The sequence below is a fragment of the Fusarium phalaenopsidis genome (genome assembly GCF_050370095.1).
Source record: "Fusarium phalaenopsidis strain FUZ10S chromosome Unknown contig_32332, whole genome shotgun sequence".
NCBI classification, from domain to species: domain Eukaryota; kingdom Fungi; phylum Ascomycota; class Sordariomycetes; order Hypocreales; family Nectriaceae; genus Fusarium; species Fusarium phalaenopsidis.
The window spans coordinates 2723937-2736767 of record NW_028145391.1 but is presented as its reverse complement, the minus strand read 5'-3'; the positions used below and the strand labels follow the sequence as shown (position 1 = coordinate 2736767).

At 54.2% G+C, this 12831-nt stretch overlaps 3 protein-coding genes across 3 annotated transcripts; 2 read left to right on the top strand and 1 right to left on the bottom strand.

Annotated features, from left to right (window-relative positions):
• Window positions 1–192: 192 nt before the first annotated feature.
• Window positions 193–3745, top strand: LRP88_13832 (uncharacterized protein; the record flags this gene model as incomplete). Its single annotated transcript, XM_083250188.1, has 9 exons — window positions 193–433; window positions 496–680; window positions 737–1001; window positions 1055–1078; window positions 1126–1245; window positions 1296–1395; window positions 1443–1694; window positions 1744–1828; window positions 1892–3745. 9 exons carry the CDS (start codon window positions 193–195, stop codon window positions 3743–3745), a joined length of 3126 nt encoding a protein of 1041 aa, XP_083094522.1.
• A 692-nt stretch (window positions 3746–4437) lies between these two features.
• Window positions 4438–6819, bottom strand: LRP88_13831 (uncharacterized protein; the record flags this gene model as incomplete). Its single annotated transcript, XM_083250187.1, has 3 exons — window positions 4438–4773; window positions 4832–6581; window positions 6632–6819. 3 exons carry the CDS (start codon window positions 6817–6819, stop codon window positions 4438–4440), a joined length of 2274 nt encoding a protein of 757 aa, XP_083094521.1.
• An 893-nt stretch (window positions 6820–7712) lies between these two features.
• On the top strand, window positions 7713–12283 carry LRP88_13830 (tyrosyl-DNA phosphodiesterase-domain-containing protein; the record flags this gene model as incomplete). The annotated part of the gene is made up of 7 exons (XM_083250186.1): window positions 7713–8063; window positions 8152–8926; window positions 8980–9233; window positions 10148–10913; window positions 10973–11757; window positions 11814–12142; window positions 12196–12283. 7 exons carry the CDS (start codon window positions 7713–7715, stop codon window positions 12281–12283), a joined length of 3348 nt encoding a protein of 1115 aa, XP_083094520.1.
• Between the last annotated feature and the right edge of the window lie 548 nt (window positions 12284–12831).

Here is a 12831-nt window from a genome sequence, read left to right as displayed (position 1 = left end):
GCCGTTCCATGGCGTCAGCTTGTCACTGCCACTGCAACCTCATCTCGTCATCTGCTTGATTACCTGCATTTTGGATAAGCTAGTCAGCTACAGCTCGAGTTGCATTTATCCTGTCATCTTGCCCCATCACCAACCGTCTCTTGATATCCCTCTAGGTCTCTGAACATCAGGTCGCGTGCCCCGTCGTACGACATGGACTTCTTCAAAAAGGTCGGCGAGCACGTCGAGGGCCTCAGCCAGCAGGTTGAGAATGCCTTTGGCGGTAAGGAAGAGCAGCAGCATTCTGAATCTCACGGCGGAGGGAGCCACAGCTACCACGCTCAGCAGACCGCCAACAACCGCTACCAGTCCTTTGCCCCAGAGTCTAGCGGCAACGCCAAGTGGTATGTCGACGGTGCCTCTTACTTCTGGGCCGTCTCGCAGGCGATTGAGCGTAAGTCGCAACAGCCATCTCTACTTGCAGTTATCCAGAAGCGGTTATCTGACGCATGGTAGAGGCCCGGGAGAACATCTTCATCCTCGACTGGTGGCTGAGCCCTGAGCTGTACCTCCGTCGTCCTCCGGCCAAGAATGAGCAATACCGCCTGGACCGCATGCTCAAGGCCGCTGCCGACCGGGGCGTCAAGGTTTATATCATCGTCTACAAGGAGGTTGAGGCAGCCCTCACTCTGAATTCGGCGGTGAGCTCTGTCGGGACCGACGGGCCGTGAAGGCATGCTAACATGTCTGTTGGTAGCATACGAGAACCTCTCTGGAGAAACTCAGCGACAATATCCGCGTTTTCCGGCACCCTGACCATCTCCCGACTGGCTATGACCTCACCAAGGAGCTGGGCAAGTCGTTCAAAGCTTTGACCAACATGGATCTGGCCAAGGCTTCTGGTGATGCCATCAAAGCTGTCTACGGTACTGCAGACGGCATTGTCCTGTACTGGGCACACCACGAGAAGTTGCTCGTTGTCGACAATGGAAAACTGGCCTTTATGGGTGGACTTGACATGTGTATGGGCAATTACCATCCGCTGGTTTTCATCAATTGCTAACAACAACACCAGGTTTCGGACGATGGGACACCAGCAGTGAGTTACTTGGGTGCCGCCCCTGCTTCTGTTACTCACATCAATAGGCCATCCGATTGCCGATGCTCATCCTGGTGACTTGGACGCTATCATCTTCCCTGGACAAGACTACAACAATGCCCGAGTTTATGACTTTGCTGATGTTCAAGACTGGAACCAGAACAAGCGTAGGGGAATCATGTATCATTTCTGAGAGTGCCGTCCTGACCTTTGATAGTTGACCGCACCAAGAGCTCTAGAATGGGCTGGTCTGATGTCGCTCTGAGCATGAACGGACCCATCACTAGCAACCTTGTCGATCATTTCGTCGACCGATGGTAAGGTGCTAACTTGACTGTATAGAGCCCGTTGCTAACCCCTGTAGGAACTTCATCTTCAAGGAGAAGTATGCCAAGAAGAACCCAGGCAAGTATCACAAGCTTGAGCTACCACCGTCAAACTTCTCTGGCCACCGGGGTGGTCACTCGGGAGAAGACGATGACTACCTGGGCGGCTTTACGGAACATTTCAGCCGCGGCATGAACAAGCTCATGTCGTTTGGAGATGATGATGAGCCGCGTCACCGTAGACATCGATCCCGCGATGGTGATATGCCTCGCATCCAGCTGACTCGAAGGTATGCTGAGGAAAATTCCACCTTGCTATCACTGCCTGACTTGTTGTAGCTGCTCTGAGTGGTCTTCTGGTCATCCTGTCGAACACTCCATCGCCAATGCATACACCGATGCCATTCGCAATGCCAGATACTTTGTCTATATCGAGAACCAGGTATGATGTTTGATACTGTTTCTCTGACCATGCTAAGTATGTCAGTTCTTCATCACCGCTACCGATGACAAGCAGCGTCCTGTTAAGAACAAGATCGGTGCTGCCATTGTGGACAGAATTGTTCGCGCCTTTCAAGAAGGACAGCCCTTCCACGTTTGGGTGCTCATGCCAGCCGTCCCCGCATTCGCCGGCGACCTGCAGGCCGAGGAGGCACTGGGAACTCGCGCCATTATGGAATTCCAGTACAACTCGATCAGCCGCGGTGGCTACAGTATCATCGAGCAACTCCGCAAGGCCGGTATCCGTGACCCTGGCAGGTACATTGGATTCTACAACCTCCGCAACTATGACCGCATCAACACGTCTCGAACCATGGCCGATGTGGAGGCCCGCGCCGGTGTGTCCTACGAAGAGGCTAGAAGGGAAAGGGACCAGGAGCTCGGCGGCTACCCCGACTCAGACTATCGTGGTGGCGACGAGAACCGTGGATACTCCGAGTCTAGAGGATATCAATCCGAGTCTAGGGGATACCAAAGTGAGAGGTCTGGTGGTAGATATGATCGGGATGACGATCGTGGTGGTTATTCCGATTCCAGATATGGTGGTAGGCCTAGGGATGATTACCGCGGAGGATATCAAGACGACAGACAGGGCGGCAGGGATCCATACAGCCACCCGAATGCCGATCCTCGGTTTGAGGGCAGACCTCAGCGTCAGGAGTACCAAGGAGGGTACTCTAGTCCTACCTATGGCGGTAGGCCACATGATGACGATTATGGCCGCCGACCCGACTCTCAAGGCTACGGCCGAAGAACTGAGCGCGACGACTACCGTCACCCCGGCGCGGACCCAAGGTTCGACGGCAGACCGGAGCCCGGTCGGTACCAGGGAGGACACGAAGAGTCGAGGTACGACAGTCGACCACAGCGCCAAGAGTATCAGGGCGGCGGATCCTCTGAGCATTCGAGATATGAGTACTCGAGATACGAGCAGAAGACGACGACGTACGAGCAGCAGTCCGGCCACTCTCGCCCCCCGCACGAGCGATACGACAGATATCAGCAAGAGGCCCACAAGGTTGCGGACAGGACTCTCGACACCATCAGCTCTTGCTACATGGACCAAGGTCCCAGGGTTACTGACCTGCGCTGGGACGGCAACCCTGAGGATGAGATCAACGCTTTCGTGACTGAAGAACTCTACATCCACAGCAAGCTCCTCATCGTCGATGATCGCCTCGTCATCTGCGGTTCAGCCAACCTGAACGATCGTTCCCAGCTCGGATCCCACGACTCCGAGATCGCTGTTGTCATCGAGGACCCCACCCCCGTCGAGTCCTACATGGACGGCCGCCCCTACACGGCCTCCCGCTTTGCCTCGTCTCTCCGGCGCTACATCTTCCGCAAGCACCTCGGCCTCATCCCCGACCAGCGCTGGGATCAGCCCAACCAGAACTGGACTCCCGTCGACCGTGACCCCAACGTCTACGACTGGGGCTCCCCGGCCGACCTCCTGGTCCGCGACCCGCTGCACCCCAAGTTCCAGCAGCTCTGGACCGACACGGCGCGCGTCAACACCGAGACCTTTAGCCGGGCCTTCCACCCCGTGCCCAACGACCACGTCCGCACCTGGAAGGACTATGACGAGTTCTTTGCCAGCCACTTCATCATCCCCGGCAAGAAGGGCCAGAAGCCTGAGGAGGAGGCCAAGAAGGGCAAGGTCGAGTACGGCCACATCGTGCGCGAGGAGTTCCCCGGCGGCGTCAACGAGGTCAGGCAGTGGCTGTCGCGCATCCGCGGCACCCTGGTGGAGATGCCTCTCGACTTCCTTGTCGACGTCGACGATATTGCGAAGGAGGGTCTGACGCTCAACGATCTCACTAATGAGCTCTACACCTAGATAGTTGGAGGGAGGAGGAGGAAAGGGCAGATTGGATGTGGCACATGGGTGGATTGGACGCGGATGGATACATCTAACGCTGGTACTTTTGTGTCTTACTGGATCATATCAGTGAATGCCACCTTGTTTCTCACTAGCTGTACTCCTCCATATTGTCGTCTCTGGCTTCACCCAAGCATCATGTCAATTTCCAGGACATTATCCCACACGGCCCGCCGCGACGGATGCAAGCTCCCAGACCGTTGAACTGCATGTAACACGCACATCAATCAACGACTGCACAGCCGAGAAAAGAGACGAGAGGAAAGGGCCAACTTGTGTAGCCAAATGAGCAACACAACGCACAAATGAGCGGGCGAGCGAGGGAACAAGGCATAACGGTAACTGACATATGCAAGCGGTGCGTTTCCACATCAACTAGTATACAGGGTGCCACGCATGGGATCCCAAGTACCAAGCAAGGTAAATACCAAACCCAGAAAACTCCGTAATTCGACAATATCGACCAACTAATGTGAACCCGTCCATCAACCCCTTACTTGCTTCTTCACCAGGCCACATGACCTGACTGCGGCCACCGCCGTGACTCTCAACCCCAGACGCATGTCTCGGGGCACGGCAACGGCCCAAGGAGCCACATCCTGAGCGGCCTGGTTCCCATCTCACACGATCGTCATTCCTCACAGTGCCCCTTAGTCAGACTTGGCGTTGCCGTTCTGGCCAAGCAAGCCATCCTTGAGACCCAGTGAATCATCCATGCGGAAAAAGGTGCCACGAGCCCGTCGGGTGCGGTTGCGGAACCAGTAGTACACGCCGAACGCGATGGCGACGACGACGCTGCACGAGAGGAACGGGCGGTCGACAAAGCTCATCTGGATGTCGAAGAAGAACTTGGCGAACGAGTTGATGGTGTACTTGGGGGAGATGGGGTTGGGTCCATACACAATCTTGTCCAGAGTGTCCATGATGGACGTGTGGCTGACCATGATGTGGTTACCCGTGGGAGTTGTGTCCCAGAACTGGTGTCGCTGCATGACGTTAGTAACTAATGCTATCCGAAAGTGTCAGATATAGAGAAATACTTACATCTTCCTCGTTGATGATGACACGATCGCCATCCCTAACATCGATGCCGTAGGTGCTGGCAAGCCACCTCTGCCAGAAGATTCCGTCTACCCAGGCGAAACCAACCTCCTTACGGCGAGTAGAGTCCATGTCGATCTTGATAGCTTTGGCGTTACGTAGAGCACGCTGGTCATCACGCTCTTCGGCCTCCTCGATTCTCATCTGCTTAGCGTCGCGGAGCTTCTTACGCTCCATCTGGAACTCCTGGACTTGACGATCCATCCACTCGTTGGCCGCATTCTTGAGCTCAAAGATGGAGTTCTGGAATCGGCCCTCGTCCTCTCGGTTAAGGACGGCGAGCACGACGAGCCTGTGGTTCATGATCTGGCGGGCGTTGATGGCAGTCATCTCAGGGACAAGCGGCAGCCACGTCGACTTCATCCACGAAACCAGCTCATCAACGTTTCTCATCTCGTCAGGGGTGATGGGAGTGTAATATGTCGCACGGCCTTCTCTCGAGACCAGGAGCCTGGGCCAGGTCGTAATCTTGAACTTGGAGCAGAGCTCAGGGTCGCTCGTCTTGACAATCTTGCCACGCCCGATAAGGTTGAGCGGTAGAGCCTCCAGGGCCTTGAAGTCCTCGGTCGTGGTAGCATGGTCATAGAAGTAAACAAAGACGACTTCCTCGGTCTTCTCAAGCTCGGCGAAGGAGGTAGCATCCACATCAAGGATGCCGCCAGAAACCTCGAGCGCTCCCTCGGCATACTCAACAAAGTCACCAACACCGCGAAGGCCCTTATACTCCGCTCGTTCATTGCCCTGCATGAATAGAATGGTGGGGAACGCCGAGACGCCCATTTCCTTACAAAGCTTGTGGTCGGCTTCGCAGTTGACCTCACCAATGCTAAGCTTTCCCTGCATCTTCTTGGCCAGCTGTTCCCAAGTAGGGGCCATCGCCTTGCAATGAGAGCACCAAGGGGCGTAAAACTTGATGAACCAGGGGTCCTTCGTGTTGGTGACAAGTCTGGGGAAGGTGTCAGGAGTCAAGGGGGTGCTAACACCATCCAGGTTGTATTTCGGCGTTGAGTCCTTGGGCTTGGTCTTCTTGAGCATCTGGCCGGTGCTGGGGACCTTCCAATCATCGCCAAACGACGACTTCTCGCCTTCCTTAGCGGCGGTGGACTCCTTAGGGCTTTCTGGCGTCTCGTCCTTGGCTGCCTCCTTGGGGGTCTCGGTGATGTCGTCGAGCGAGCTGCCAGGGGCCTTACCAGCGGGCTCCTCGGCCGCGTTCTCAGCGGCCTTTTCCAGGGGCTTTTCGGTGGTTTCGCCGACAGGCTTTTCCTCAGCCGCCTTGGGATCCTTCTCTGGATCCTTCTTCTCAGCATCAGGGAGCTCTGTCGTTTCCTGAGCAGTCTTCGGTTTAGGGAAGACGGTGTCGCCAGGCTCAGGGAGTTCGAGGATCTCAGCTCGACCTGGGTGTGGGACTGCAAGAGCCTTCTCGATCGCATTACTCAACACAGTCATGTTCTTGATGCCTCTCATGTTGTGGATCTCCTTTCCGTCTCCATAGAGAATTGTAGTCGGGTATGACATGACATTATGATCCATGCAGAGATCATAGTAAGCAACACAGTTGATGACGGCGAATTTAAAGTCGTAGTACTCTGAGAAGGACTTATCGACGCCGGCGGCTTGGGGTTTCGAGGTATAGTAGAACTCGTATAGGGTTTGGTACGTCGGAGCAAAGTTGGTGCAGTGTTTGCAGTACGGACTGATAATAAGTGAGCAGGCGCTATGCGATGATTGAGGAGCACCAAGTACCTGAAGTGCTTAACCATCAGAAACTTGTTCTTCTTGAGCTCCTCCTCCCAAGTTGTAGGCGACAACTCAAGCAACGGAGGAACCGAGACTCCATTGAAAGTAGTGGGATCCGTGACCGGGTTGGCATCTTCCTCGGCATGCGTGAAGGCTGTCAGCCCTGCGAGCACCGCGAGGGTAGAGAAACGCATGGCGGGCAAAGCGCACCTTGTCGGTGCAAGGCTCGTGTACAGCGGTCGGTTAAAGGAAACAGATCAGAACGCACGGCGTAAACGATCTAAGAGGACGTGGAGATGGGAACGGCAGAGTCGGCTCGTCGGAGCGTGGGGGAGCGATGTTCAAGACGAGAGGGACAAGGTGGTAGAATAGGTACGTAGGTAATTAGTGGCGGTCGTATCGGCCGATGGTAGTCGCAGTCGCGGAATATTTGAAGCTATCGCGATATGGAAGAAAGAAAAAAACACCAGAAATACAAGCCCACAATCGCGCTCGCCAGGCGCAAAAGCAGATGATGACGAGAGGCGAAAGCGAAGATAGAGAGAGAAGCTTTGTAAGAAGACAAAGGGGATGAGACGGGATGGATGGATGGCATTCAGGAGGCGCATCTGGAGTTCGAGACCACGTTCTCCATCGGAATTCGACGCCACACTGGGGCCCTCGCATAGGCTGCTGAGCCACACGGGGCTTGCCTTTTATAGTGATGAGTGATGCGTACCTGCCTCGACCAGGCACACGGCAGAGGACCGTGCTTGCCTGCTATGATGGATTCAACCAACCACATGTAGGTGCCTGGACTTCCTTCTTCTCAAAGACACACATGGAATTTCTCTTCTTCTCTCTTGCAAGCACCCAAGAAATGTCCAGTGACTCTGTCTGAGTTATGCCTGGTTTTGTTTCACGTCCTACACTTCGTTCTCTAGCAACACAAGGCACCTGTATTCCCCGACCTTACACTAGTGCTCACAACAAAAGCACCTTGTCACGGATTCCACGGCCAACAGCTCACTGTTTCACTACTTTCTGCTACGCACAGAAAAATCATCTGCCCGCCGAATTGACCAAGAGTTCAATTTTCGAAGGGGAGATGGATCGTCCAGCCAAGCGCCAAAGGGTTGAGGACCTTCAGGCTGATGTCCTCGAATCGCTGCAACGCCCTATTAGTCCTCCTAGAAGGAGGCAACGTGAAGTCTCGACCATCAAGTCTCCCTGGCACCTGACCTGGATACAAGACCTACCAGAGGAGGACAACAGGGATGCAGTGAGCCTGCGAGACCTGCTTGGTGATCCCCTCATTGCAGAATGTTGGGAGTTCAACTTCCTCCATGATATCCACTTTTTGATGGATGCTTTCGACTCTGATACACGACATCTCGTCAAGGTGCACGTCGTACACGGCTTTTGGAAGCGCGAGGATGAGGGTCGAATCGCCATTGAGGTACGTTGCTCTCGAGCGAACCCACGGCCGGGTCGCAGGAGCTCCCTCTCCTTATTTAGCCGCCTCTCAAGTAGCTAATATCATTTAGCAAGCAGCAGCGGAGTTCGAAAACGTTCAGATTCACATTGCTCCTATGCCAGAAATGTTTGGAACACATCATTCCAAGATGATGATCCTATTCAGACATGACGACACTGCGCAGGTCATCATTCACACCGCCAATATGATCCCCAAAGACTGGACCAACATGACTAATGGCATCTGGAAATCACCTCTCCTGCCTAAGATGACGGTTGCGCCAACCACTACTACTTCTTCCCCTGAAGACCATCCCGTCGGTAGTGGGGATCGCTTTAAAACCGACCTACTAAACTATCTGCGGGCATATGACAGGCGCAAAATCACATGCAAGGCCCTGATTGATGAGCTCGTCCATCACGACGTTTCCAGCATCAAAGCGGCTCTTGTTGCAAGCGTACCTGGTAGACACAACATCCGCGACCTGTCTGAAACTTCATGGGGCTGGGCTGCTCTGAAGAGATGTCTGCAGCAAGTTCCATGCGAAGACCAAGAGCAATCAGAGATTGTTGTTCAGATATCCTCGATCGCCACCCTGGGGGCAAAAGAAGACTGGTTAAAGAAAACCCTCTTTGAACCTTTGTCCCGTTGCAAGAACCCTGGCCTTGGGAAACCCAAGTTCAAGGTCGTCTTTCCGACTGCTGACGAGATTCGGAGATCTTTGAATGGGTACGCATCAGGAGGTTCCATCCACACAAAGATTCAGTCGGCACAGCAAGCAAAACAGCTGGAATATCTTCGCCCAATTTTCCATCACTGGGCAAATGACTCTCCTAATGGAGCCAGTGAGTTAATCTATGACAAGAAATCAGTTGGGACTGTATTTAATGGACGACAGAACTCCCCGAGAGCGCTACGGTGAAGGACGGGGGCCGAAAAAGAGCAGCGCCACACATCAAGACGTATATCAGATCCAACAAGTCATCCATCGACTGGGCCCTCATGACGTCGGCCAATCTTTCAAAGCAGGCCTGGGGTGAGGCTGCACGCCTTACAGGCGAAATGCGCATTGCATCTTGGGAAATTGGAGTTTTGGTCTGGCCAGAGCTGCTGGAGACAGATTCGATCATGGTTGGAACATTCAAAACCGATGTCCCAGACGCCAGACCTGAAGAACAGAGCGAGAAGAAGCGATCACTAATTGGCCTGCGAATACCGTACAACACGCCGTTGCAACGATATGGAAGCGACGAAATACCGTGGGTTGCGACGATGGTTCATAGCGAGCCTGATTGGATGGGCAGAGCGTGGGGGGAACGATGAACGGGGGCTGGGATCTGGCCCCTAGGCAACTGGTTGATTGATCCAATAGCATTATACTGTACAGCAGATTTGGCAGCTGCCCAGAGCTGCAGCAACTCATATCGTCAGCCTCTGAGCCGTCAATGACAGACGATAAAGGGCACCTCACAGGCCACAGGCGGTCCTGAGCGACGATCCACCCCCGCATGGTTGGAGATCCACTAACCATGAGACACTGAGCAGCGTGCATCGGACTCCCCGCCAGCCGAGGTGGGTGGGATGCCGGCAGGTAGCGAAAGGTGCAAGTCTTTTACCGAATCGAGATGGATGCTGGTCAGCGGAGGAGTGACTCAGTTGGCCGGGCCGAAGATAGCAAAGACTCCACCTTGACTTGACGGACGCCCTTTGTGCTGTGGCTGGCGGGTCATTGTCGACGCTAACTAACCCGAAAGCTCTGCCGTCCGTGTTGAAAAGCAAGTTGATCCATCTCGCCTCTTTTTAGCTCGACTCTGGTGACTACCATTCCGCAACTACCTTACGACTCTATCTTACGACTCTATCTCTTCATTTTCACGCTTCGGATCATTGTCTACAGAGCCGATTGACTCGGGAGAGGAAGTCCCGTCAGTGTGAAACCTTGTACAACTCTCTTTTGATCACTCTTCTCCACGTCTGAGGCTTGGGTGGTGGCGTTCGTTCTCTTCCGTCGCGCATTGAAGAAATCTGTTGCGTAGACTTGAGCACTTGATTGTTCTTGATTGAAGCTACATCTACACCTTATCCCAAAGACTCACGGCTGCACGAGCTGTTCCATGGATCCAATCGGCAGGGGCAACGGAGCCTCGCCGTATGGCACTCCTCATGGCCCCGGAGCGCACCCAGCCTTATCGTCATCATGGCGAGTTGGCTCGCCTCTGGCGGAGCAGTCACTGGCTCGAGACATCGCTGAGTGTTCAGATGACGACTTTGAGGACAACGCCATTGACGATGCCTCGGTATCTGACTTTGACGCGGGACCGACCATGTACCGTCGACCAAGCGGCGTCGCCTTTGGAGGCTCTCGACCAATTCTAAACCCGCAGGCATTTGCCGAGCCAGGCCTGACGGCTCTGGAACGAAAGCAGTCTCGCAACGCTGAGCGCAGTCTACTGCGAGACAACCACGTTCTTCCACCAAAGCACTCGCACAAATCGCAGGGCTTCTTTCCCAGGCTCTACCGCCGCCTTTTTAGTACCAAGGTACCGCAGGGCGAGGATGAAGAGACGCCCGCTGTCACGGTCCAGCCGCCCGATGAAACGGCACCTCTCCTGGGGGCTCAGAATGGCGGCGCCCTGCCTGAGCATCTCAACGAGACATGGGAGCATGCTGTGGCCGAGCACCGGATCAAGACGACTTGGCAGCGAGAGGCCAAAACGATTGTGTCATACTCGGGGCCGCTCATTGTCACATTTCTCCTGCAGTACTCTATCAACGTCACCAGCATCTTTGCCGTTGGCCGCATTGGCAAGATGGAGCTTGGTGCTGTCTCGTGTAAGTGCTTACCTGTCTTATGCAGTCTCTCGCAGCAACGGTCAGACTAACTCTTGCAGTGGCCAATATGTCTGCAGCCATCAGCTGCCTGGCCCCGTTCCAGGGCCTCGCAACTAGTCTCGATACGCTGTGTGCTCAAGCCTACGGGTCGGGCCATAAGCATCTTGTAGGTCTTCAGTTTCAGCGCATGACGTGCTTCTTGTTCTGTCTGGCTGTCCCTGTCGCCGTGCTGTGGTACTTTTCCGAGGGCATCATTGCGCAAATAGTTCCCGAGCCTGAGTCAGCTCGCCTTGCAGGGCAATACCTCAGGGTCATGATTTTCAGCATCCCTGGCTTCATTCTGTTTGAGGGCGGTAAGCGTTTTACCCAAGCTCAAGGCCTCTTCCGGGCGACGACGTACATCCTCCTCATCGTAGCGCCGTTCAACGTGTTCCTGAGCTGGCTGTTGGTGTGGAAGTTGGAATGGGGCTTTGTTGGCGCTCCCACGGCCGTGGCCATCAGCAACAACTTGCTTCCCATCTTCCTGTTCCTGTACGTCCGCTTCATTGACGGCCGCCAGTGCTGGGGTGGCTTCAGCCGAAGGGCTCTGAGCAACTGGTGGGTCATGATTCGGCTTGCTCTGCCGGGTATGATCATGGTTGAGGCCGAATGGCTGGCTTTTGAGATCCTCACGTTGTGCTCAAGTCGGTTCGGTCCCGAGTATCTTGCCGCACAGAGCGTTCTGGCGACCATCACAACGCTCTCGTATGAGATTCCATTCCCTATGTCGATCGCTGCTTCGACCCGAATCGCCAACTTGATCGGAGCCGGGCTTGTCGATCCTGCCAAGATGACTGCTAAAGTGGTGAGTTGCTGTTTTCCATGCTGGTGCCCAGGTCAGTGGATGCTAACAAGTTTCAGGCATTTGCCGCTGCCTGCATTATCGGCATGTTCAACTTGACCCTGTACACCAGCCTCCGATACAAGCTGCCCCTTCTGTTTACCAAGGACGAGGATGTGGTGGAGCTCGTAGGAGCTGTGATCCCGATTGTGTCTGTGATGCAGGTGTTTGATGGCCTCGCAGCAGGAGCCCACGGTCTGCTCCGAGGAATCGGCAAGCAGTCGATCGGAGGGCCAGCCAATCTAATTGCGTACTATGTTCTCTCGTTGCCCTGCTCGCTGACGCTGGCTTTTGGCCTAGGCTGGAAGCTGGATGGACTGTGGGCGGGTGTCACTGTTGGCACGTTCTCGTGAGTTTCCCCCAGTTGAACCAAGTCGGGTGAAAATACTAACCAGACAATAGGGTCGCGGCGATCGAGTACATTTACCTGATGAAGACTGATTGGTACAAGGCGGCCGAAGAGGCAGCTCTTCGAAATGCTGCTGGTTAATGATGGATGTGGTGGCGTCCAGTGCTTGCTTACTTGGTTAGTCTTGGTCTTGATGCACCTACGACGGGCCCGCTTTGGGTCCATTGCATGAGATGGGTTAAAGAGTTTGGCGCTGCGGGCTATCAAGAGAAGGGAAGGGATAACAAGGGACGGGCCCAGATATTCCTTGCAAGATTGTTGAGTTAAATGGGGTGTAATAATTTGTTTGCGTTATGGCACCTTTGCATTGCGAGAAGGCAATCACTTGGTTAGTTATACAGCTCCTGGATAATAGCAACTCTAATCTAGCTGTCAAGATGAAAATTGAGTTGTGCCGTGATACTGTCAACCTTCAACACACCGCTGGTACGGGTCACGTCACTGCACATATATTGAGCCACACGAGGACTATTGCGAGTGTTTAACCACATTAACCTTAATCCTTAAGCTAACAACGGTGCTAGTATTTAAAACGTGGAAAGACATCATGTCATCTTTGACAAGATATATGTTCTAGCCCGCCTTAGTGTCTCGGAGACTAACAATCTATTGCTTTCAGCGCAAGCCAC